The sequence below is a fragment of the Panicum hallii genome, chromosome 4 (assembly GCF_002211085.1).
Source record: "Panicum hallii strain FIL2 chromosome 4, PHallii_v3.1, whole genome shotgun sequence".
Taxonomy (NCBI): domain Eukaryota; kingdom Viridiplantae; phylum Streptophyta; class Magnoliopsida; order Poales; family Poaceae; genus Panicum; species Panicum hallii.
The window spans coordinates 6,200,577-6,226,672 of NC_038045.1; the positions used below are offsets into that span (position 1 = coordinate 6,200,577).

General features: G+C 43.4%; 4 protein-coding genes across 4 annotated transcripts; 1 reads left to right on the forward strand and 3 right to left on the reverse strand.

Moving 5' to 3' along the window:
• Positions 1 to 888: 888 nt before the first annotated feature.
• LOC112890100 (AP-1 complex subunit sigma-1) lies at positions 889 to 3,421 on the forward strand. Its single transcript, XM_025956955.1, has 8 exons — positions 889 to 1,056; positions 1,186 to 1,226; positions 1,393 to 1,479; positions 2,064 to 2,155; positions 2,263 to 2,371; positions 2,457 to 2,492; positions 2,624 to 2,710; positions 3,083 to 3,421. The coding sequence occupies exons 2-8, from the start codon at positions 1,224 to 1,226 to the stop codon at positions 3,152 to 3,154; spliced, it is 486 nt and encodes a 161-aa protein (XP_025812740.1). The 5' UTR covers positions 889 to 1,056; positions 1,186 to 1,223; the 3' UTR covers positions 3,155 to 3,421.
• A 527-nt stretch (positions 3,422 to 3,948) lies between these two features.
• LOC112889187 lies at positions 3,949 to 7,628 on the reverse strand. Its single transcript, XM_025955690.1, has 3 exons — positions 7,620 to 7,628; positions 6,839 to 7,403; positions 3,949 to 4,255 (listed from the first exon to the last, which is right to left on the reverse strand). Exons 1-3 carry the CDS (start codon positions 7,626 to 7,628, stop codon positions 4,173 to 4,175), a joined length of 657 nt encoding a protein of 218 aa, XP_025811475.1. The 3' UTR covers positions 3,949 to 4,172.
• On the reverse strand, positions 7,520 to 8,476 carry LOC112889549. The gene is made up of 2 exons (XM_025956254.1): positions 8,131 to 8,476; positions 7,520 to 8,025 (listed from the first exon to the last, which is right to left on the reverse strand). Exons 1-2 carry the CDS (start codon positions 8,324 to 8,326, stop codon positions 7,799 to 7,801), a joined length of 423 nt encoding a protein of 140 aa, XP_025812039.1. The 5' UTR covers positions 8,327 to 8,476; the 3' UTR covers positions 7,520 to 7,798.
• Positions 8,477 to 17,791: 9,315 nt separating this feature from the next.
• Positions 17,792 to 25,392, reverse strand: LOC112889666 (calcium-binding mitochondrial carrier protein SCaMC-1-like). Its single transcript, XM_025956411.1, has 5 exons — positions 24,806 to 25,392; positions 20,362 to 21,147; positions 20,174 to 20,264; positions 19,677 to 20,080; positions 17,792 to 18,094 (listed from the first exon to the last, which is right to left on the reverse strand). Exons 1-4 carry the CDS (start codon positions 25,290 to 25,292, stop codon positions 19,888 to 19,890), a joined length of 1,557 nt encoding a protein of 518 aa, XP_025812196.1. The 5' UTR covers positions 25,293 to 25,392; the 3' UTR covers positions 17,792 to 18,094; positions 19,677 to 19,887.
• Positions 25,393 to 26,096: the final 704 nt, after the last annotated feature.

The window sequence follows — 26,096 nt, forward strand, 5'->3', positions numbered from 1 at the left end:
AATGTCCAGGCCTAGTTCTGTTGGGCCTATTGTGTTTTACAAACTGGGCTAAATTCGGCCACTTCCTAAAGTTCCCCCACGTTTCTTTTTTTTCCACAAATTTTCCATCTCTACCTAAACCTTGGCCTTGGCCCGAATGCCATGAAACGAGTGGATTCTGACGGTAACAATAACATTTTTAAAAAAAAAAAAGAAATCAGAGACTTTGGGGAGGAGTGTTCTAAAGAATTGACTTCGGCTCCGATCATCCTTATTTACCAGTCTTCAAATTTACGAATTGGTTGATAGAAAGCGCACGCTAGCACGCTCCATATTTCTATTTACAAGGGTAAATTCGAATTACGACAAGAACACATCATAGAGATATGAATTACTCTCTTCGAGTACAAATACAAGTAGTTTTAGATTCGTCCTAAATCTAAATTTTTTATATTTAAGAATTAATAGTTAAAAGTAAATGGTTTTTGCAGTTGCAACATAAGGTTGAAGTGTTAGGTTCATCATGAAAAATAATTTCACAGCATAATTTTCCCATTTAAAATATTAAATTTTATAAAAAAAGGCTAATCAAAGCATCATATTAGAACCTTTTATTTTGAACCTGTGAAATATTTTTCTCATGTAGCTAGATTTTTCAAAAGTTTATGTTTTATTTTGTGTACATTGAAATTGTTCAGTAAAAGAATGTTTCAAGCTCCAACATCGAGTGTGTACATTGAATTGAAATTGTTTTCTTTTGAAAGGAAAGAGATTGAAATTGTTGAGTTCGATAAAGGTTGATGATACAGTTTTTACAAAAAAAAGTTGAATGAAATAAATTTAATAAACTATTCACAAAGATTACAAGAAAAAGAGAAGAAAAAAATGAAAATAAAGAAAACTGCCACTCGTCTGCTCGTATCCGCAGGCCCGTTGCTTCCCCGCTGGTGGGGTGGCCGATCTAGATCGCCTTCACAGATCTCCGTTCACCGCCACCTCTCTCCCTCTTTCGTGGCTTCATTCCGGGCTGCGCCGTCCTCTTCGTCGGGCCCTTCGCCGGCGACGAGCTCCCACCAGGTTCGCCCCCCTTCCCTTCCCGCTGTGCGAAACCGAGCACCCCAAACCCTAATGGAAACTATTTGTATCCGGATCTGACCCAGTTACGTGCACATGTTAACTTCGACCTTTTGGCCCCTTGCTACGCAGGATCCAGAGCGTGCTACGGCCTCTCTCACCCATCCGCCATGGTAAGATCCGCCCCTCCCCCCCCTGTAATTTTGTGATCTGTGTCTTCGTGTTTGCGCCGGACGCGGTGTTCATACGGGTTCATGTAGACGGTTACGTGCTAGCACTGGATCTTGTTTGGGGGTAGAAGCTAGCTGAAATCTGACCCTTTCCCGTGCGTTTTTGCAGATTAATTTCGTGCTCCTGATCAGCCGCCAGGGCAAGGTGAGGCTCACCAAGTGGTATTCGCCTTACACCCAGAAGGAGAGGACCAAGGTCAGTATCCTAAGCTGCTCTCTGCTCGATAACTCGTGTATTTCAGTTGCAGTAGCTGTGCTCTGTGTTCATTACTAGCACTGGATGCTAATTTCTGCAAAAGTTAAGACTATGCATATTAGTGTGATGTATGTGTTAGGATTTTGCAACCATGACTTGTTTGAACAAATCGAAATTTAACAGTACAAGTGGATAGATGGTGGGCAGTATGTAATGATAAGTTTGATGTTCATATGCTACACATGTGTTGTCAGCTTCTAAGCTATATCCTGATCCAGCATCTATATTTCCATGGATGGAGTCTGTGATGGATGGTTTCTGTTATGTAAACTTGAATATGTATTTGTTCACGGTGTTGTTCTGCCTCTCATTGTATTTGGTATTTTGAGGTTTGATGATATGATAAATCTGTTACCGCTAGTATCATAGCATGTTGGGCAGGAGTTAGAACAGGTTCTGTGTGCAGTGACAATATTATCTTACATTTAATCACATGAACTAGCAGTATCCATTACATATATTTTGTTGGTGAGGCACATTATACTATATGCTCATATATTAAGTCTGCTACTCATGTTCTAAAGGTCATTCGTGAGCTCAGTGGACTCATTCTTACGCGAGGGCCCAAACTCTGCAACTTTGTCGAGTGGAGAGGTTACAAGGTCGTATACAGGAGGTATGGCTCCGCAATGTTATTAGTTTTACTGTTTGTTACATAGGTTATGCCGCTTTTGCAATATCTGCTACTAGCTATTGATGTCGCTTTATAACTATGGTGGGCAGGTATGCCAGCCTGTATTTCTGCATGTGCATTGATGCTGATGACAATGAGCTTGAAGTCCTCGAGATCATCCATCATTTTGTTGAGATACTGGACCGCTATTTTGGCAGCGTGAGTGCTTCAGTATTCTTTCTCATAAATAAGGATTCATTTTTTCATGTCATTGTTTTGACTATTTTCTCTATAACTTCTTTAGGTATGTGAACTGGATTTGATATTCAATTTTCACAAGGTAATCTCTAATGCTTATTAACACTGAATGATATGGGATCGAACTTAGTCATTATCAGCTTTGTGCTAGCTTCTTATCATGCTTATGGGCGTGTAGTTATGTTCATCAGTGCTGATTTCCCATTTATGCAGGCCTATTACATACTGGATGAGATTCTTATTGCTGGCGAGCTTCAAGAATCTAGCAAGAAGAATGTTGCAAGACTTATTGCTGCACAGGTATGCATCCTGACATTTGGCAAACTTTTTCTATTTCCTTGGAAATCCACTATTCTTCTGGATTAATTAGGAGTTTACAATATGTGGCATGAGATTTTGTTTGGTTGTTGTCTTAACAGCGCTTGCGCTTCAGTTTGTTTACCCTGTGATTCAGTAGAGGATGCTTTAAATAGTATTGTAACGCCTTTGTTGTGCCACCTGATTATCATTTTCTGTTTCAATTTATTGATGTAAAACTAGTGCATGGATTAAGGCACAAAACCTGCTTCATTCCCTTTGGCACACTCATATCCAGGACACTGGTTAAACAGAGATAGAAGTCCATGACCATTTTGTCCTAACAAACTTCCCTCTGAAATGTGAATTGTGCAGGATTCGTTAGTCGAGGCTGCGAAAGAGGAAGCCAGCTCCATAAGTAACATCATTGCTCAAGCTACAAAATAAAATTCTACACCACTCTAATGCCTGCCCCTTTACTCTATCCTGTCGTTGTTGTACAAGTAAATGTAATGCACTGGACTGCTCCGTCCATTTGCTCTCTTCATTTTTTTTTCTAAGGAATACAACTCTCAAGATTCCAGATCGTGTAGAATGAGCGTGATGTGTGGCTACATTGTATGTGTTCCTTTGCAAGTAAAATTGGCATGTTCCTGACTGCTCACGCATAGTTGTAAATTCATAATTTTACGAGCGAATTACTTTTTTTAGATATCATTGATTGTTTATGTTGTTTTGCAACGTCTGAAAACATGTGAGAGTTGTGTTTGAGGGGAAAAAAAACAGTGCGAGTTATCAGCATGTGTTGTGATGCTTTATATTTGATGCTATGCTTGCAAACACATATGCCAGTCTTTCTGGACTGATTGGTGCTGGCTTTTTCACTGGACTGGATCAATGTGTATAGAGTTCCATTACTCCCCAGTCCCCACTGACTCCCGTCTCCACCTGGTCTCCTAAGGTGGACTTCATTTCTTCACCTATCAGCTTATCTGCAGTTAGCTGGGAAAAAATTGTGTGTGGATGGGTGGGCGTGTAACAGAGTTCCATGATTGTCCACTAAATTGCAGTTATGCAGTACTAGTCGAAATCTTGTGTTGTCATTGCTCCATTTAGAAGGAATAATCCGTTTCTTCACCCACTATATGTTCTACCCAATAGGCCTACCAAGAGCAATATTCCGGGCTTTACAGAGTGCAAGTCCTAGTGCTTGGTAGTTCGCCCTCGATGGTTTAGGGCATTGATATTGAGAACTATCTGAACAGTTTTTAGGGAAATGCGTATAAGAAAGGTGACATGTCTCGCCTTTCTTTTCATGTGCTTACATAGAACATAGAGCAGTGGAATGTGGACACATACAATTTCCGGGCTGGGCGCTTGTCTGTTGCTTTGCTTTGCACCACCCTTCTTCTTTCACCTTGGATAACTCTTCCATGTTGTATGCTTCCAGAGGATGGTGGAAAGTTTAGTTTGTGAGGAACTGAAAATGGCGCCCGCAATAGCTAGTGCGTGTGTTCATCTCCAGATTCATGTCCCGCAATATCGAGCCTGTTTTTAGTGAAACATTTCATTCGCATCAACTATGTAAAAGTCATGCAAGAATCATAAAAAGGCTGCTAACAGTTTAACACCCCACAATCTTTACTTACTCTTTTCGCAAGGGCGTGGGAACTGGGGAGGTTAATGGTTCTAAAAGCTCGATTACAATATCGCTGTCATCTGAAGCAAATCATATTTATGGCCGAGTGGTCTAGGGCGCCAGACTCAAGTTCTGGTCCTCGGTTGAGGGCGTGGGTTCAAATCCCACTTCTGACAGTTATATTTGTTTTACCTCTCTTATTTTTTGACCGATATTTATTATAATCACAATGAAATGGGCTTGGTAGGCCGTGTTTCCAGCCCGTGCTTCCGATGTCAAGCGAAACCTCTGTCTATTGGGCCGTATCGTGTTTTTCCAAATTGGGCCAAATTCTCCACTTCCCCTTTTTTTTCCTCAATTTTTCCATCTCTAATCTCTCACTTTTTTTAACCTCATCTCTAATCTCTTAGCTGAACCCAAGCGTGGCCTTGTTTAGACCTGCTTATTAAGTGCTTATCCTTTCTGGCCATAACGACTTGAAGTTTATGTGCTGCTAAAAACTACTACGAGACAAGCTGAGAAGGTGCCGAAGCTCTCTAGGTTCCAAACTTGTGGTGATATCACGAGGTTGGGGAGAAAGCAAAACGGACAAAACAGGGGAGAAAGCAGCAGGAAACAAACAATCTGGAAAGCGGAGGGAGCGAGAGGGTTCTGACGGCGGCAGGAACAACAAATTTTTAATCCGGAGAAAGCGCAAGAGCCCAGAGTGTTCTCAAGACGGCAAGAACAATGCAGCCATGGAGAGGAAACGATCTTGATTCTAGAGAGTTTCCCGTGGAGTAAAATATGAACCTACGAAAATGGAAGTCTTTGTCCAACAGATATCCCTTGAACTTTTGACACTGCATTTGTTTGATTTAGAGTTTGATGCGTATTTGCCCCAACACTAACGGAATGGTGATGGTAAAGAATTCATGTGATGCATGTTAGTACCATAGTACAAATACAGTCTTGTACAGTGAAAACTCAAGAAGTGGAGAAAGAGGAGAGGAAAAGGAAATCTGAACTCTGACATGAGGCGAGAGCAAAACCAGTCATCGGTGCTTTACGCCTTTACCGCTGGCGATTGGCTGATGAACAACAACAGTACAAACTGGAGGAGAACAACTACCACCATTGGTTGATTCTCTTTTTTAATTTTTTTTAAAAAGGTTAAAGAGAGAGAAAAGAACAGTATGTATGAGATTACAGTGTCCAAAAGCCCCTCTCGACCTCCAAAGGTTAGCTTGGCTGGCTCCTCCACCTAATCCAATTCCAGCCTTTTTTCATGCGCTGAGCGTTGCGCACTTCGTGATCCCGCCGCCTTCGACCGGGATCCTCTACACTACACCGCGGAACGAGCACGTGAAACCGCAACGTGGCCTTGGATCATTTGCTGCCGTAATATCGTTGAAAAGGATTCAGAAAGCTAACTCAAGATTTATATCCATCATAAAGGCTTTCTGAACAATTTCCTTCTGGTGAATTTAGGAGCATCGTCTTCGCCTCCATTTGGAGAACCCATAATTGAGCCCGTAAAGAAAGAAAGAAAGAAAGAAAAAGAAATAAGAGAAAATTGGGCGATGCGGACAAGAACGGTGCATTTTTAGAAGGAACATTGGGACAGAAATGAGATCCCAAGGCTATCTAGCAGTCTAGTGCATCCGGTCACATGGACATGGTAGCTGGCTCCTGAAGCGAACAGATTCCTCTCCTAAAGCCAAGGCGATTGCTGCATGTCAGCGGTCTCGTATAACTTGTCTCGTGTACATCCACGTAGTATTTTCAATGATGTGGAGGAGAGAGAATGAGGTGGTTGCTTCGCGAAACAACCGCCTCATAGGTACAGGTTTAAAGGCTATCAGACCACTCATCGTTGTACGAGTTGTTGTTATCATACTATCCATAATATTTTTTTATTCCATAAATTAAGGAATATAATATATTAGAAGAAAAAATAATAATCTATTGTACAAATTATCTCTTCAGTTATTTAAAGGCGATGTGTCACTGCATCAGATCGCGTGTTAGATAGCTCCGAGTACTACCCTAATCCACACAGGCCATGCCGTGACGATTCGGCGATGCTGGTGCAGAATAATATGCAGGCCCCGATCATTGCCTCGCTTTACAATAAAGACCGGATGGATAAAAGAATCTTCCTCCTCCTCTTCAGACTACGATGGGCCATCGATCCAACCACACGAAATTTTGAAATCGCTTCATTGTTGGACCTGAACATCCGAACATGGCGGGGGACCATGCCATGACGCAACGCGATGCAGGGCCGGCCGTTGATGCGCGCACGGGCGTGGGAGTGGGTGGGGGGGGGGGGGGGGGGACCGGATCTCGAGACCGGCGGATGATGAAAGCCGACAGGATAAATCATGGAGCGTGCTCTAGAAATCATTCAGCTGCGACGGTTTCTCTCCAAATTTCATCGGACCTTGCAAATTCCGGAAGAAAACCGTTCAAACTTCAACCTATACGAGAGTGGAATGTGCATCTCTTACCTGATTCCTTGAATTCTTTATCCCACAATCTCGCCCGGTCATCGCAAAGCTTTGGATTTGGCTCGATTCCGACACCAGAATTTGGAATGGAAACTGCCTTCTCCAATTCCAACTGGATCGGGTCGTCCCTGGCTGCAGTGGCTTTCCTCCGAGCAGGCGGCCTGTCAACTGGCGGGCGTACTGCGCACAGCGAGCGAGACACTTGTTGGGCGGAGCCTTCCGGGACACGGACGGCGACCGCGACGCCGACGGACGGGGGCCGCTGCGGCGCGGGCACGCCGCGCGCTGGACCGGGGCCATGTGATCCCCGGCCGGTCGCGCACGCCTCCAGCCCCGTCCGCCCGACGCGCCGCCGCGTTTGTCGCCGCCCGAGCCGGACGCATCCACCCACCGGCCACCGCCGAGCGAGCTCCCACAGCCAGGAATCCCGGTGCCTCGCTCGCCTCCACAGAAACGGAGGGAAAGCCGTGCCCGACAGCAACGCCTGATGATCGTACGTACGGTAGCCGGCGTCGCTGGCCGGGGAACCCAAATCCGGTGGGGCACCTCGGTCGGTGAGAAAGATCTATCGCCAAGGAACTGATGCTCACCAGTCACCAAGGAAACTGAAAGAAATTAAATTGCAAAAAAAGAAGAAATTGTGGCGAGGGCGAGGAAGAAAAGGAAGCGAAAGATTCAGTCTTTGAGCTTGGAGCAGCGAAGAATCGTTCACTGATCACTCGGAATGCAGAGTAGTACAGTAATGTACAAGGAAGTAGCGAGTACAACAGCGCACACACACGCGGATCATTAGCTCCCTCGCGGCGTAGGGGACGGCCACTAATTACAAAACTTCCCAACAATGGCGAGGGAGCGATCAATCGGGAGCAATCAGTCCACGACGCACACAGGAGAAGCGAGGGAGAGGTCTAGATTAATGGAGCGGTTAACTAGGCTCTTGGTTGGTCGGGGGCGGCGGCGCTAGTAGGAGCAGGCGACCCTGAGCATGGAGCGGCCGCGGAGCATGCCGCGGTAGAGCGCCTCCCGGTTCGCCGGCATGGCCGCGGCGGCGCACGACGGCTCGGCCTCCCGCGGCGCGCGGGGGGCGGAGGACGCGGGGGCGGCGCCATTAGTGTCGACGACGTCGTCCGCGAAGCGCACCCGCTTCTTGCCCCCGCGCCGCGCCTCCTTCCGCTTCTTCCGCTTCTCTGCGACGCACGCACGTCAGCAACCAAGAACCGTACGGCTGGCCGCGACGTCGTGGCCACGGTCGGTCGGTCAAGGCTCGAGAACTAAGGCGGAGATGGGCTTACCGGACGAGGAGAGGCACGGCCGGAGGCGAGGAGACGGAGTGCCTGCGGCGTCGGCGTCGGAGGAGGGGACCAGCTGCGGCTGCTTGGCGCGGCAGAGGGAGAATAGGACGAGCGTGCCGGAGAGCGCCATGGCCGTGGCCGCGATGGCGAGGCCCGCGTGCGAGCCCGCCGAGGACGAGGACGAGGACGGCGCCATCCCCCGCGCCGCGAGATCCAGCTCGCAGCAGCGTCCGCGCCGACGGGAGAGGAGGGAGCAGGGGAGGGCGATGAGAGTGAGGTCGTTGGGGGCGTTGGGGCCGGTGGTTGAGGGGGGCCGTGCGCAGTGCCGGAGCTTGTACCTGTAGGAGCGCACGCTGCTATGCTCTGATATAGGAGGCCGGGGCCGACCGTCCTGACCTGACTCGCCTGGCCTTGAGTCTACGGGGTCAAGTTTGTTTTACCATGGATTTTGCGACTTTCGATTTATTTATTTATAACTTAATTCTACGCCGCCAGTTCTAAATTATTAGCTGTTTTATTTTTTTTAAATTTATAGTTTTGCTATGCATATATATATATTATATTTAGGTGCATAATAAATCATATATATATTATATTTAGGTGCATAATAAATCATATATATTATATTTAGGTGCATAATAAATCATATGCATCTAACGGTGGTAATGGATCAGGGTCCTAGCGCTCTCTTCGCAATGTAACTTGGCCTTTACTCCATCCGTCCCGTGAAAAGTGCAACCCTACGTTTGAAAAAAATCCCACAAAAAATGCAATCCTAAAAATGAGATCTCAACTACCTACCTAATTAAGATATCAGATTTGATTTGCATATCAAAACTAACCGTACGTGGTAAATAAATAAGAGTATAGGAATCATTTCACGCTAACACTAATCTTTCTGAAAAAAATCTAGACTTGCACTCTTCATGGGACGGAGGGAGTATATATATTTAGCTTAAAATTGAATAAAATCAGAGCCATCGGTGCTTAGATTATTTAGGCTAAAATTTAGAATCTTTACCACACTATAAAGTTAAAACAGCTAATAATTTAGAATGGAGGGAGCAGTTGACAGGAGTTGGTTGGAACGAGCGGGCTGACGTCATTAGGACATGCTTATTTGAAATTTTGAATGGTTACGTGCATTGGTGCAAATGCCAGAGATTATCTCCATTTTATCCCGCTGCAGACTGCCATGTCGCCAGAGGTCGTAAATAAACATATCCAGTAAAAACCACAGCGACTCACTTTATTTTATCCTAAAATGAATATACATGTAGTCTAAAACTTTGCCTCAAAACGAAAGAAGTACCTTCTATTTCAAAATACAAAATATAGCTATTTTCAGAATTATTCTGAGTCAAACCACTTTAGATTTGTCCACGTTGACAATAGAAAATATATGCGTCTACAATGCCAAAATAAGCAAATTATTCTGAGTCAATAACTGATTTGATGATACTAAGTTGGTGCCTTGTTATATTTCTTATATAAAATTAATTAAAATTATGATAGTTTGACTTGGAACAAATTAAGGAGTAGATTTGAACTAGGCCATAAAAATATGGTTGTTATTACGACTTGTTTATAAAGGATTCATTCACTCGCAAAAAAAAAGGTTTCATTAACAAAAGAATGGTTCGCGGTTCTAGGGAAACTAGAAAAGCGAAAAATGGAGGAAGGAAAAATGCAAGAATTCAAGCCCGGCGTTAACAAAAAATTTAGCACTTCACACTCCAAAAAATCAGCGGTACAAAAAGGACAAGAAAGGACAGGAAAGCGATATCGGTTCATCAGAATAAGTACTAACGACCATGACAGTAGTAGTAGGACTAGCTAGTACCATAACCTCATCGCATCAATTTCTTCTTACACAGACACCCGGTCTGACTTGCCAACCGCTTGGTCCCCCTGATCTCCCTTTCCCCAACCCTACGCCGCTGGCCGTCCAAGCCCGGTGCTGCCCGGTCTCGCACGCTAGCCCCGGAAGCAAGCAACACGCGCCGATATGATCCACGCGGACGAACAACCACCCTGCGAGGCCAGGACCAGGACGAGGCGGTAGCAGTCTTGGATCCGGCACGCCAAGCCCCGCGGTTGGACGCCGTCGCCATCCGCCACCTGACCGGCCACCTCCCCGCACGCGCGCCGCCCGGCCGCCGTCCAGGCCGGGTCCTCGCCGGAATCGCAAGCCCCCCTGCTTGGTCTGGCTGGCCTAACACCGCCCGCTCACGTCACCCGCGATCTTATCCGTCTCCTGCCCCCTGCCCCTGCACCATCAAGATCAAGATCAAAACCGCTGCTTCCCTCCAGAGACCAGTGGTTTGGTTGCCGTGCACCCGTCTTGCTCGCTCGCACAGAGTAGTGCAAGCCCCAATGCGATGCGATTGCGAGGTGACGGCCAAAGCCTTCCATTCCGAAGGTGACGCCTTCCAGATTTGCTGACGGCTACGCTCCGATGGAGTAGGCCAGTTGGAATATCCTAGATTCTCACGGTGACGGCGAGTGAGTGCGTGCTGTGTGCGTAGCTGCTCCGATTAGTTGCGGACTAAGCGGCCGTCCAATCAAAGCGGCGGAGCCCCGGTAACCTGCAATCTAAGCGCGAACGAACCCCGCTTTCGCCGCGCTTTGTTTAGAGCAAATGGCCCAATTTGGCGTACTTTCTCGACACTATCTGGGTACTCCCTCCGTTTCCAAATTATATCCAAATTGTAGATCGTTTTGGCAAATCAACATCTAAATAAATATCATATCCAGATATATAGTAAAAATTATGTATACTAAAATGATCTATAATTTATAATATTTTTTTTGAAAGAGCTGACACTAGCGAAAACTCAGTGAGGCAGCAGCACCTAGAGCACCAGACGCAACGCACGTAGCGTGTCCGATGTCCAGCCGTGATGTCCCTCCCCTCTGTATTTGTCCCACACTGGGAAAACATGGATGGTTGTTGCTCGGTTGCAATTGGAAAAGCACGCATGTGAAGAAAAAGCGCGCGCGCGTCACCAGGTGTCCCGGCCGTGCCGGCGACCATCATCGGACGGCAGCCAGCAGGCACATGCGTGCGTCCTCGGTGCTTATCCACTCCGAGATCCGCTGATCATTGGCGGCCGGCCGAACATGGCCGGCCGGCGGCGGCACGGCGCCCCCGTCGTCGTGTCCGGCGGGTGGGGACGGCCGGGCCGGAGGGCCGAGCGCGGCGGCGGGCGAGCTGGTGCCTGGTGTGGTGGCCGCTGAGCGAAGCAAAGCGCCCCGGCCGCGCGACGACGCGAGGAAGGAAGGAAACCGACAGCCGCCGCCTCGTGATCGCTTTCTCGGCGGGGGAGGGGGGGTCCGGCCGGGCCCCTCGTGAAATCACCTTCCCTGTGCGGGGTCGCGGGCAGTGACGTTGCCGCGAGGGGCGCCGCCCTCTCGGGTGAACCAAGGGAGCGTCGCTGTTGGGACACTTGTCGCCGTGGCGGTGGGAGAGGAGACGGCTGATCTGGGGTGCGCCGTGTGGCCACCGGACACTGTTAAGTTTACAAGCCTAGCCTTCCTTCTTTGCCGTTCTGTCCATGGTCATACAGTGCGTGTAACATGGAACATTTTCGAGGCGACTGGTGGCGTGACACGTGATGCAATCGTGTGATATATCAATAAAAGAAGCTCTCGTGATTTTCCCTCAAAAAGAAAAAAAACTGCAAAAAAATAGCAAGGCAGGCCACGTGGATAGCGCGGGTAGCTAGCTTTTCTATATTAATATTTAGATTTTTTACTTGAAAATAATTCTATTCAAATTATTTTGTTTTATAGTTTATTGTCATTGTACAAATAGCTTATACCAATTATCATCTTTTTTATTATCATAATTTGTAGCGTGAAATATACATTTGTTTTAAAACGGATACCTTATGTAGAAATATACTTTTTATATTTATTGCAAGTAATTCAATTTTAATAAAAGATATGAGTGAATTAACAGTTTTTATATAGTTTGTTTGCTATCATACTCTTTTTTTTTATGAAATATAGTATAGATGTTGATTCTCACATACACGCATGTATTCTTGGTTTGTCTCTTCAATCTTGTATTGCCGACTCTATTCATTCGTGAGTTGATCAATTTACCTTCCAACTAAGGTGGTATTGCGTCTTGCTTTATGCGTAGGTGGTATGGTGTTGAGAGGTTGATCTTGTTGAATTTCATCCACTCTACCAATGCACCAACCCTATGGTCCTATCCGTTGATTTTCACCAAAATCCGAGACGCATATGCTTTAGTTTGCTCCCTGAGGCACGTGACACTTCCCGTCGATCTGGTAGACATATTTCTTTGCCATGCAGTACTCTCTTAAAGATTTTGTATTTTTTTGGTTTTTAATAAAACTAATGGTGTTTTGTAGCTTTGAGGAAACTAAGCAACTGAGAACACTCAGTTCACTCTTTTAGATTTTTTTTTTGTGATGGTAGTATGCTTTATTATTGGATTATAATATAAATAATGTATTTAGATTCTCAATGTAATAGTACTATATTATTATATGAAATATTAAGGTAATATATTAATTTAAAATGAATAATCCAACAAAGTTGCAAGGACCTGATCTAACTTAGCCATTTTGGCCCAATCCAATCTTTTATCTACCTTTTCTCTCGTATTTTCCCTTCAAATTTTGTTTCCTTTCCACAGTAACTAAGCAACCCTTCAACTTCAGTGGTGTACGTCTTCTTGGAGCTGCGGTGGAGCATCTAGGAGCTCTAGATTGAGTTGTCAACCTTGTCTACTTTCTATGGCTTGTTCGTCATGCTAATCCCTATTGCTTTCTCTTCTCAGTTGATACTTCCAACATTACCTTCTCTAACGAGGTATCTGATGCGATCTGCTCGACACGTCTTGTTGTTGAGGTCTAGTATGCCTTTGCTTTATCGATGGCAACATGTTCCCTATCCAGCTGGAGATATCACCTCATAGCATTCTAGATGTAAGTGAAATTATCTTTGATGCCTTCAAGTTGTTACCCTAAAGCCATCATTTCATATCCACATCAATTTGTATAAAAACCCGTGGATTGTATAACTGTTTCTTATTTTCCTTTGGATCTTAAATGTTGGAAGCGGAGCATAATTTATTTGTTTGAGGAAATATGCTATATTTTGAATCAAAGTGAAGTTCTTACCCTGAGTAGAAATTTATTCAATGCAGCTTGCGTAGAATAAATGAGTGTGTTGTATATATGAATCCTCACCATGTCTACAGCTGCGTCGCTTGCCATGTCCAGTTGCTATTAGGAAGAAAAATCCTAGCAAAAAGATGGCAAGCAGCTCAATACACATTCTAGTGTTGATTGTCTTGAAATCTCATTTAGACACCTCTGTTTGCTTGTGATCGCTTGCCTGCCTACTAATACCCTGCTGCTTTGCCTTCTCGCACAATCATAGTTGTTGTAGCCGCACAAACTGATGCCCACCATGGCTGCCCTATCATGGTTTCTGGTGGCATACCAAGCACCAGGAACGCGCGTTTGCACCCTTAGCAGCTAATTCAGCTTGGCCCTCGCGGAGTCATGCAGAGAAGCAGCGGTACGTGGTTACCAGATCGGCCAGAAGCTGCAGGAGGCGATATAATGCCGAGAGGGCGGCAACAACATCTAGCTCTTTCTAGCGACGATGACGCCTACTATATTTTTCAGTTATTCTTATTTTTCCTTCGGCTCATGCCTGATGTTCCACTCCTAGAAGAAGGCATGGCATATCATCTTTTACGGAAATCCTAATAGAATTTCTAACACCAAGAGAGATGGATAAGATGAAAAAGGAAATTAATTGTCAGGGATAAATCCCTAGATACCCACAAGAAAGCTGGTCGCAGGGAAAACGAAGTCGGACTTCTACTAAAATTCCTCAGTGATCATACTAGAATTCTACTCTGTGATTCTACTAGAATTTCTACCTTATAACCGACTAGCAACCCACCCCCTAGGATATATAAAAGAGGGCAGGGATACCTAGATCGGTAGAGCAGCCAATAAGCAACTCAACACCCAAGCGCAGGGTGTAATATACAATACCTCAAACAGGATGTAGGGTATTACGCGATTCCGGTGGCCCGAACCTGTTTAAATCTGTGTCTTGTATCCTCGCTTTGTGGCGGAGACAAATAAAAGAAATCGATCATAGAGATAAAAGTGCATTGAGACTACTTCCCTATATAGAGTTGTGTCGCACCCTACATCACATATAAGATATCATAATGAATAATTGTAAGCAAGAGCACGTCATAATAAATGATAAAATTTACAATGGGGAACTTAGTACTATATAAATACATTATTTTCTCATTTTAATGGCAAATTATAATCAACAATAAAAACTTTTATATCTGAGTACAAAAATTCGAATCAAAAAAATAAATTACATTATGCTTTTGGTGCAATATATAGTTGCACATTCTTTGTATCATATGAACATGTGTTTTGTGCGACCTTTTAAAATAAGCCATATTTATAGTTTATTTTTCGTTTTGTAATAAAAAGTTTATACATTTAACTTTGTTATGTGCTAAGAACTAATCCCAATATTATTGTATTTTCTTTTTGCTTTTTGTGCATGAAATAAATTGGTATAAATGTTGTGCGGCCTAACATATTTGAAAAGATATTTTATTATTTAAGTATATTTGAAAATATATTATAATATTATATATATATATTAGTTGAAAATGAGAAATGATGGTGTTGATCATATGTAAAATCTATTAAGATATTTAGATATTGTAACCATGAATTTGCACGGAAAGTTTGTGAATGATTTTAGGAACTTGTAGTTGCGTAGATAAATTATGGCATCAAAACTTAGAGAAGTAGATTGTGAAGACAAATCATGTTGCATGGTAGAGTACTATACCCTTAATCTTGCAAAAATGACAAAAAATATGAAGGAAAGTTGATAAAGTTTTTAGTTACCATTTGATATTGATATAATAAACATATGTTTTGATGTTGAAGCTATTGAAAGATTCGAAGTAGAATAGGTTTTAGTAGTTAGGACTTACTTCTTTGTTGGTTTATACCATATCTGCTTCAGCTGGCTGTGGATGCAGCTATCGTAGCCAGTTGAAGCGAATGGGCTGTTACATTTTCTAAAAATGTGCTGATAGCATAGAATTTCTTATTTACAATGGAAAAGCAATTAGTTATTTGTTGTAAGACATATGATCATTGTTGTTATCTCGATAATTTGTTGTCTACGCAGAGTTTCCAAATATATCTTAATGTATGTTGTTTTAAATTAATTGCACTAAAATGGAGTTATGATCATGTTTTATATGGTATTATGGATGAAATGAAGGAGCAATTTATCTATTTCTTTCTCTATTGAGCAAAAGTTTTATTTTATTTCTTTTCGGTTGTGTTGTGTGAAGTCTTTGGCTTCTTAGAAATGATCTTTGTTTTTAACAATATTTTAGTTTCTTCGCATAATGCAGGAGTATTCCGTGTAATATCCTTTTAGAAGTGGGCCATTTTGGAGATGGAAGATGGAGGATCGATCTGTAAGCCCAGCACTTGAAGCTTCAAATCCTGTCTTGGCGTTCTAGCTGAATACAATGTTTAGTGTCTCTTGTTCTCTGTTTTGCCTAGTGTAGAGGGTGTTTGGCTGCGCCTCAGGCAGCGGGATCTCGTTGTTCTTTGTTCTCTGTACTTGGCATGTAACACTGGTATCTTCGGTTAACATTCTGCTTTCTATAAGAAACCAGGCCGAAAGTAATAACAAGAATTGATTTCGACGGAGAAAATTCTAACCTTGAAGATTGGTTTTGCTCTTGTATTCCTATAGTAGGACAAGAAACCAAAGTTGGGAATGTGAATTTTTGATAGTTTGAAACCATGGTTTAAGAAATAGGTTGGATCAGTTTGGGGCTAAATGATGATTTATTTCGGTTTGGATTAGTTTCGAAGAGAGAAGCGGGTAGATCAATCTGAGGTTCACATGCACAAATAAAATGGTTTGGTGTGGTTATGGTGTGGTTTGCAACCGCCAGGTGTGCACTTCAAATTTGTTAAATCCAAGCTTAGAATATATAGAGCTTAAAACTAAAATTAATGCTCATTTAATGAATATTCCCTCCATCCTAAATAAGTGTTTTTTTTACTTCTAGTAAGGTCCATTTAATTAAAGCAATACCAAATACCTGGAAAAAATTATATAGAGAAAGATACGAAGCTAATCAAATGCTTAGTAGATGCTACTATTCTGATTCCAATGCATTTGTATTTCTTAAGAATCTAGAGATCCATATAAATAACACGGTTTTCAATCATAAAATGTATAAATTATTAGGGGTAATAAGATTATCTCTCACTACAAATTTTCTAAACAAACACTTATTCTTGGACAAAGGGAGTAGATAGGAGAGCCTTGTCAGAAGTGGTGGAACTACCTAAATAATTAGCCTTCGTCCCACTATAATAATTTTCCAAATTCTGCATGGTGTTCTGGTTCCACTAATCTTGCGGCTCTATCAATTTATCCATGGCCGTAAAGGAAAACAAATATCTTTCGGACTCCAGAAATGTCAGAGCTTCCACGATAAAATCAAATCCAACTGCTCGCAAACGGTTCACACGTCACGCAGCTAGCGGATCTTCCTGCGTTGCTTCGTTAACAGACAAACCAGGCACCGAATCGAATCGGACTACCAGCTACTTTTACGACACAATCCGACATCTGCAATCGCCTTATCTCCTTGTCACAGAAAAAACTAATCATCGGACCTTGACCAAAGATAGTCCAAGGAACGAAGACATCTACTCTATGTCTGAAATCTTTGCGGATAGTGGTGGAAACTGGTGGACGGAGCGCAAGGGCAGCGCCAGACGACGCTACTACCATCACAGGAAGCTTCTCCCCTGCTTCCTGGCTGCCTTCCTTCGCAGCACCTTTCGGTTTCCCTTCACATCTCTGCTTTCCTGAGAAATGTAGCTTTTCAGCTGTTCTAGAAGATCAGAGCAAGCCTAGAAGAGGCTGCCTGCCAAACACCAGCCAGCGGTTGAATGGTTCCCGCAGGCCGCACTCCTGGTCTATATTCTTTCCCTTTTATTTCTAGAAGCTTCTTTCCGGGAGCACCAAACTGGTATTCCTGTCCCTGGCAACGATATCTACATCATAACAGCGGGCACATCTGACAGCATACTTCCATTTTTCTGCAGTAAGGCATTGGCTTCCCAAATACAAAGCCAAATACACCACGATCTCTGTTCGCGGCAGCGCTTAAGCGACCGGTATGTATGTGGCAAGCCTACCAAGCACACTGAGCTTGCTTCTTCCAAGTCGATAAGCGACCGGTATGGAGGATCAACAAGCTTTTGCACCTTGCAGACACCTCCATACAAAACATGTAAGCACATACACACTGATGCACCTTGCAAGTCTTTTGACGTCTTTACATAACCCCAGTTTTTGCTAATGCAGATGTATGCAATTGGGAAAATTAGCAACAATTTTTTTTTTTGAAAAAAGAGCTCCATCAAAAGAAAGCTCCCCCTTCCCATTAAAAAGAAAAAGAAGAAGAAGAAAGTTCCCCCGAACCCAACAGAAGGTTCCAAACGGCCTGTGACTATTGAGGTTCCAATCCGGGTGGGTGTCTCCCAACTGGAGGCTCTACCGACAGAGCCAATTATACGGATTAAGGAAGCTATGTTGGAGACAAGGGCGGATTATTACATAAAGGCATCGACTTATGCCAAGTCGCCGTGGAAAATACATACATGTATAACCTGCACCCTTTCTGCAGGGCAATTTCAAGGTCAGTGAAGGTCACAGCTCCGGCGAAGTTCAGGAGCACAAGGAATTGTAAATTAAGTTAGGAGAGAGTTTTCCCTGTGTGTTACAGTTTCTCTAACAAAACTCACCCCAGACACGGGGCAAAATAAGCCTTTGGGAATTCGCAATGGGCAGCTAACTTGGTGCCAATGGTGCCATTTAACTGAAACGTGAGAAATGAAGAAAATGAGTCATGGGATTAAGTTAAAACGCCGAATTCATCAAAATCAAGTGAGACATCCAAGGAAATGAATAACAAGACAAGAAAACTGGAGAGTATATCCACCAGAACAAGTGCATTATCCTGCTCAAAGGGATTCAGATAACTGACACTAGAAAGGACCAAGTGAGATATTCTCAAACTTTAAGTATTGCCATATTTGAATCAATCAAGCCACATAATACCCCAGAAAAAGCGTTACATTTTACTGCTATTAATTACAATATACTAAAAATGGGAAATCCCTTCAGCCAAGCTAGATCATTGATCCTGAAGTTAAGACATATTTAGCCCATGAAATGTGAAGTTAGCTCAATTTCGATATGATGTAGCACACCGTTTCACACATTTGGATGATGGTTTGGTTGACAGGATCAGGAGGAAACAAGTCATGCCTGCAATCTTCATCCAAACACCGTGCTGCACCATTATGTGCCACATCAAGCACAGTTATCATAAAGCTACGTTTTCCCGTCATGTGGGCTAGCCTGTCACTTATGTCATCTGTGGTGGAAGCATAGTTTTTCCCCCTAAATTAGTGCAACAATTAATTAGGCTCTTTGAAACTAGTTCTTTGATAGTTCCAGCAGTATAGGAGCAGTTTTGTTTACTCGCATTCATTATATGGGGAAAGGATCATTTAATCTTAAACATCTCATGCTATACATTTTCAATTTTAATGAATCACCTGAATACTTAGGATAAATAGTGTTTTCTAATAATCAAATACACATTTACCACACAATTAAATTAGTCATGAAGTTTGAGGAATCCTAGGACAGATGGGATCATTGGGGGGGGGGGGGGGGGGGGGGGGGCAAACCACATGATTTTGGTGGTACGATGCAGCCATTCAAAGCCCATTTCCAAAACCCTTTTTTTACCGAAGTCAGCAGGGGAGGCCCTTACCTATTTTTTTTATTATAAAACAGGGGTTTATGTATAGCAGTACAGGCAGGATTTTACACGGGTCTTATCCTAAACCTTTACAGGTTAAGTTTAGAGTCAGGATCAGTAGTCCACTAACCATCTATTTCTCCATACCAAACACTCTCAAGAGGTTGTCCCACTTTCAGAACTAATATGTTATGGACAATTTTATGGACAATTGCAATATCCATGCGCATTATTAAACTGTAGACCAAACGATGATTACATTTAGCAGCCAGCTACCATCGGTATTCTTTAATCCTCTCTATTCAACAACAGGAGGTATACAGAGACAATCTAAGTAGCAAGACATAATTCATCAGCATAAACAAGCTTCATGTATGATCACAGTTAGCTTAAAAATAATCCCACATATAGTTCCTAGACCTGAGGTACTGCCTAAAATAATCTAAGGTCATTGTTCTGGATCCCAAATCAGTGCAGCAGCTACAATATAAGCTGCTTGTAGCAAGAAAGAAACAACCACTACGTTCAAAAGGATGATTATGTACAGAAAAAGAACTACTAGGATTGAAGACAAAAATTCATATCAAGTGTAATGGCAGCAGTATAAATCAACAAGTAGGATTGTTACCAGTATGCTAGGCAAGGTGCATCAATATCTCATGATTATCACTTCATCTCTGCTGAACCAAAATTAGGAGGAAAATGCCACCAAGCTTCCAGTTCTATACTGAAAGGCACCATCTTTGACTTCAAGAAGGAACTATTGAACCATGTGTCGTCATTATCTCTACAGTCAGCCATGTCAATAATAATGGCTGATTTTTGCAGAACTCCTGAATTTAATCAAGAGAGAGATTTTTCTTCATCGCCTCATACACTAGATATGTAATACTTGCAGCAGGCACCACTTTAAGGAGATTTGGCAGAATTCCTTTGTAGAAACCAGAAATACCCTCATGTTGTAGGGTTCTCCAGAAGACATCAGACATTCCTCTATAGGCAGCTTCTGAATTAGCTTGTTGTGCTTGCAGTCTACATATATTTAGAAATAAGGTTGAGAGAGAGAGAGAGAGAGAGAGATGAGCTGAGACAAGATTTTCAAGATGTACAATTACAAATTCTTACCTTGTTCTGATAACCTGTAAAGGGTAAACACATGTTGCTCCTAGAGCTCCAGAGACAGTTCCGCAGCCCAATTGTACTAGAGGACCAGGATCTACAAGATATCATAGGAAACAATCAAAAATCAAGAAACACACAGTTGAAGTAAAGGTAGGATAGGAAACACAATCAAATACTGAGAGATGGCATACCACTGTCCTTCAGTATATATGTCTTTGACACATCTTTCAGAGTCTCATATACAGCAAGATCAATTCCGGCATAAGGTACAATACCAAGCAATGATGGAACAAGACCTCTATAAAATGCCCGAGGACCTTCATGCATCCAAATATCCCTTGACAGTGCACCAATTCTAGGAACTTTACCACCCTCACATGAATAAGTCTGTAGACGTGTCTTTACTAAATCTATAGGATAAATTGCTGTTTGGGCCACTGCACCAGCTAAACCACCGGCAACCAGACGTTCAGAAGCACCAACTTCACTCTTATTTTCTCCTTTGCTCTTCATAATATATTCTTTTAACATTTCATAGGCATAAAATCTTATTGCACTTTCTGGAGCAACCTTTACAACATTCAATCCATTCCCTCTAAAAAATCCCAGCATACCACCCTTAGCCCAAATATCTTTAATTGCATGCATGACTGTAGTACGCGTTGTTTGTACTTGCATAATCACTTTAAGGCGATCCAGAGGTGCAGTTGCAGTACGTGATGCTGCACCAGCAATCCCTCCAGCAATCAGATATTTGCTTGCATTGACATGCTTACTTATGCCTTCTGGTATAGCAGCCTGTTCACCTATATCAACAAGGCAGACTCTTTCCCAGTGCTGATAAATGTTCTCTATGGTTGCCTCATTAGGGTAAAGCAAAAGAAAGTCTCTCCATTCTTCAAAAGTAATAATCCCATTGTTGTCTTTGTCCACATGCTCAACAAATCTTGACAGCTCCTCATCATTAATCTCTATACCTGCAAATAGCAAACTGACATTGCTTGTAAGATAAATTACAGATACAAATGTGACTGAAGCTTCAAACAACCTGGTCACAAACATATATAAGAGTATATGAAAAGCACTGGTAGGAGAAGTAAACCATGCAAGGTGATTCCAGATCTAGACACTGTAGGAAATCAAACCTTGACCTTATGTAACTCTATAAAATATGAACTGTAGGTAGAATCAAGTTAGTACTCTAATTAGGGAACATGCATTCTTAATAAAAAAAGGTCTAATTAGCTGATCTCTAACTTGTTGGAAACTAGTCAAATTAACTAAATATTCAGTGTATAAAGCCATAACTTTCCCAGACCAAACGCCAGAGACTACCACTGCCATTTTAACATGAAAGAAATACACAATTACCCATGTTTGTCACAATTAGTTCCTCATCAGTGACACATGAGCCACAACTCTGAATCCCTAAGAATCACACTAGCAGTTAAAAAAGGAATGTGGAATTTAGAAAGATCAAAAATCACATGTCATGGGGTGTTCTACCAAGGGACTACCAAGGGAGGAGGGCACATGTACTACCAACTATGGCATACTAAGGTGCCAAGCGTGTTGTGCCCTGTCTTGGCCCCGATGGTCTTCATTCTTAAGTAAGGAATGCTGTCTATTTTTTATTTGGTTGCTATCTTCTTTGGATTTGTTAAGCTAAATATTATATTGGATCTGAGAGGAACCAGCATACATGTAGAGGCTAGGCTCATTCAGTTGATTCAAAAAGGAATAGGAGAAATCCATCTGCGACCCTTCTCCTTCTCTCTTACTGCACAGCACCTGTGCATAGGGATCCATCGGCGCACGCCTCCCTCTCTCAGCTGTGCCAAGGCAAGTTCACTATGTACTTGGTTTGGGACCCCCAGCCTCCAACCTCTCAAAACTACATTCCATCCTAGTCTCTGGAACACAAAACTGTATTTCATGAAACACATTGAAAACAGCACCCAAGCACAAAATGAACCTCAAGTATTCTTGATACATGTTAGAACATGCTCAACCAGGGAAGGTACACACCATTGGAAACATTCAAAATCCAATACTGTTCAATCACACAAAGGTATTTCATTGGACCATATGTTTCTGCCAGCCACCAGAGTCAGAAAGGGCCTCTATTTTAGATCTGGCCAGCACTTGTCATTGCAAGCACCAAGCCTCTCCCACCAACCTACCATGTCGTACAGAGAAAGAATAGAAACAAGAACGGTTTTGGTTTCGGTCCAGGTGACTGAGGCAAGGGCTTCTTTGGAATCAGGTTAGACTCAGTCAGCATGTCATGTGGACGCCATGTCAGTACTCCTGTCTCGAGCAGTGTGATTAGGACATTAAGTGGCTGATTTAATCAATTTAAGGTACCTGAGGCTGCAACTTAAGAGTTTGGACACATGTGATGCAACAAGTTTAGGGACCCAAAGCACATTTTACTCTTAGGCCCCGTTTGGAACCTTGGAATTGAATTCCATTCTAATAATCATAATTTAGACACAAATCTATTAAGCTAATATGATTATATACGGAATATATTTGTATACTATTGTTGGCCATATGAGGGAGATACTTATGTGCTATATTTCTACTAAAGAGAGTGGGCCAAAGAACGTGCTATAAGTTACGTAATAGAAACATAGCTTGGTGGTGTATAGAATCATTTTCCATCTCTCATCCTATGAATTTAGGATAGGCTTATATCTAAACTTTGGAAAGTAGTTGGAAAGTGGTGGGATGTCAAATTCTAAGCCAAATAACCTAGTTTATTAAGTAGATTTCAATTCCTCCAAAATGAGAGGATCCAAACGGCCCCTTAGGCAAAAAGAATGGGCAGTAGCATGAGGGAGAGCATGCCACATGGATGGCAATGTCAGCTGTGTTAAGGACAGTTTTCATGACCATATGAGAATGTTGGGTTAGAGAGAGCTTAGGCCATAAAAGATAGAAGAATGATCAGTGCTATATCATCTTCATCAAGAACACTCGGTGGATCAGCACCTTCATTACGGAAGTCTTGTGAGGCTGTGAGCGCTAGGAAATATAATGTATTGCCAAGCCATAGACATTAATTAAGCCACATGCCAATTTCAACTCAATTAGAAGGATCGAAGGTAAATGCAAGAAATTTCAGCTAAGTTTATGCCCACAATGAAATAGTAAGCATATGGACACAACAATGCTCAAGGCCTAGTGAAATATTTGTGATCATTTGTCAGATCGAAGCAGTAGAAGGATTCTCAGTGGTTGAAAACTAGCCTGTTTGCTTCAATGTCATGCATGGGCTATATATCCTATTAACATATTAAAATATGACTTGAAGACTGCAAACATTTAGTTATTTACGCGCAAGATGACCGTAATAATATGGTGCAGAAGTGTCCTATGTATTAGCTTTGTATAGCTTTATTTAAAAAGATGCCTTAAAATATGGATGACTCTACAAAATAATACCTGTGGTCATAGCAATATAATATTGTCTCTAATTTTGCACCAGATATGTCAGATGCAGATGCTTTATCGACCTACACAGCAAGAGTCCATGCTGATTTACACCAGCATTATGAAGAAAAAAATAGTAGTCTGCTAGCATATTGGGAAGTAGCATAGGCCCTGTTTGTTTCAGCTTATGGCCGATTTTGAAGACTTGATTTTGAGAAATCCAAAAGTCAGATGACTCCTAGAATCCAGAATCAAGAATCCATCATCAGCTGGATTCTCGATTCTCGATTATGGTTTGGATTTCCCAAAATCGAGCCTTCAAAATTGGCCAAAAGCTGAAACAAACGGGGCCTTAGTAAAATCTTCACAGTGTTAACCTTCAACTTTTAAATCAGTGTAGGTTAACCAACCTGGAAATCTATAGAGGAATAAAAAATATAAAACTACCTCCGAATCCTACAACCATGTTTTGTTGACATGATAGTTCTCTTTTCCCCTTTCTCCACTTGTTTTTTGAAATATGCAATTGTGCAATTTTGGAGCAGCAATGGCAAGTTCAGGCATGGTTTACTAACTGTGTATCCAACATGAGCAATTTATACCACAAAAAGTGATCATAGAATTGCTAGTCATACAGCTTGATTGCTTTCATCATTTCCAGGGAAACTTAGCTTATTCTGCGCTCTCAATTTGATAGCAGTAGTAACAGTTAAAAGTCCTACAGGCAATAGATAATGTGACAGCCAATTAGCTGTACATGGTCTTACTCCAACCAGGGTAGAAATGAGATAATCATTTTTCTGAATGCTTGCAGTAGATGTCCATCAGGACCAGAAAGTTCATGTATCGTTATCTGTATTATGTCTATTGCAGAGAACACTTCCCATCTCAACACCAGACAACACTCACATCCATCTAACACCAGCCCAGCAAACCAAATAAGGAAAATATAAGACTAACGAACCCCAACGGTTGAGTACTAATTCGTCTCGAGCATCCAACAACAACCAAGAGTTACTACCCCACAGCAGGTACATTACGCACAACGCGTCAGAATCCGGTCACCGCGCGCGCGTCGTGCGGCAGCGCAGCACCTAGGCGCCCAAAATCACCGGCGCGGCGGCACAGGTATTGGGGCTGGGGGGGGGGGGAGGCGAAAGCCCAGAAGGCCGGGGGTTTGGCCTAGGAAGCACATACCAGCCTTGACGAGCGCGTCCCAGAGCTCCTCGGGAAGGATGCAGCCGTTGTGCTCGACGTCGATGGCCTGGAAGATGCGGTAGAGCTCGAGCTCCTTGTCGTCCATGTAGCGCCGGAAGTCGTCGTAGCCGACGCGGCCGTCGCGGTCGCGGTCGCAGGCGCGGAGCAGCTCGCGGGCGTACTTGCACTCGGCGGGCACCTGCAGCGCGGCGAGACCCGCCTCGATCTGCGCGTAGTCGAGCTGCCCGCGCCCCGCGGCGTCGAAGAAGGCGAACATGTCCCGGATCCGCGCCTCCCGCTCGGCCTCCGTCTCGTGGAGCGCGAGCAGGACGTGCTCCATGGTCACGGGCGCCGCCTTCCGCGCCGGCTCGCGCCCGCCCGCTCCCCCCGCCCCCTTGGCCGCCGCGGCCGCGGTCGCTGCGGCGGGGGGATGGGGTGCGGAGGCGCCTCCACGGGGCTCCACCGCGTGGGCCGCCGCGCCGGTCATGGCGCCGGCGGCGAGCGGAGGCGGTGGTGGTGGGGTGGGGTGGTTTGGGTTGGTTTCGGGGAATAGAATGGAGCAGAGTGGAGAGGGAAAGGAGAAAGGGAAGAAGGGAAGGGAAGGGAATATGCGTGGATGTGTGTGTCTTGAGGCCTACGGGCTACGGCGACGTATACCAGTAATTGCCGTATTCAATGCGAATAAATCGGGAATTTTGTAATTGCGTGTGCTTGGTACTTTGATCACGTGTGAATTTGTAGGTATGTGACACATTAAAAAGTAGCCCCTCTCGTATGCATGGATGCATATTCATCACATCCGGTCACCCAAATATCCGTGAATGAATGTATATACCCGATATACTTACAAACACGTTCGAGAAATTAAATCTATAGAGACCAACATGCATAAGCATCTTGCTATTAACAGGCGCGTTACCTATCACTGAAAAAGATTGGCTTAAAGCGTGACCATACGAGCATACTGTTAAATTAGGAAGTCAAAAGGTAGGAGTGGCCCTTCGAGCGAACCGACATCCCGTCATGCGGTAGCCTACCGCCTCTTTTCTCACGATGCGTTCATCCTCTTACCTAAAATCTTGATTTCATATAGATTCGAGTGGTGATCCATGGCACAAGTTTGATAAAAAAATCCATTAAGTTTACTCTCATATGAGACCCATAGTTGTGGAGTGTGGATTGGACAAACTTTACACAAACCAAATGAAATGAAGTAATCGCTAATGGTACCGTATCGAGCAATCAACCAATGCTATCCCATCCAATTTGAACACACTCCATTTTCGTAAAA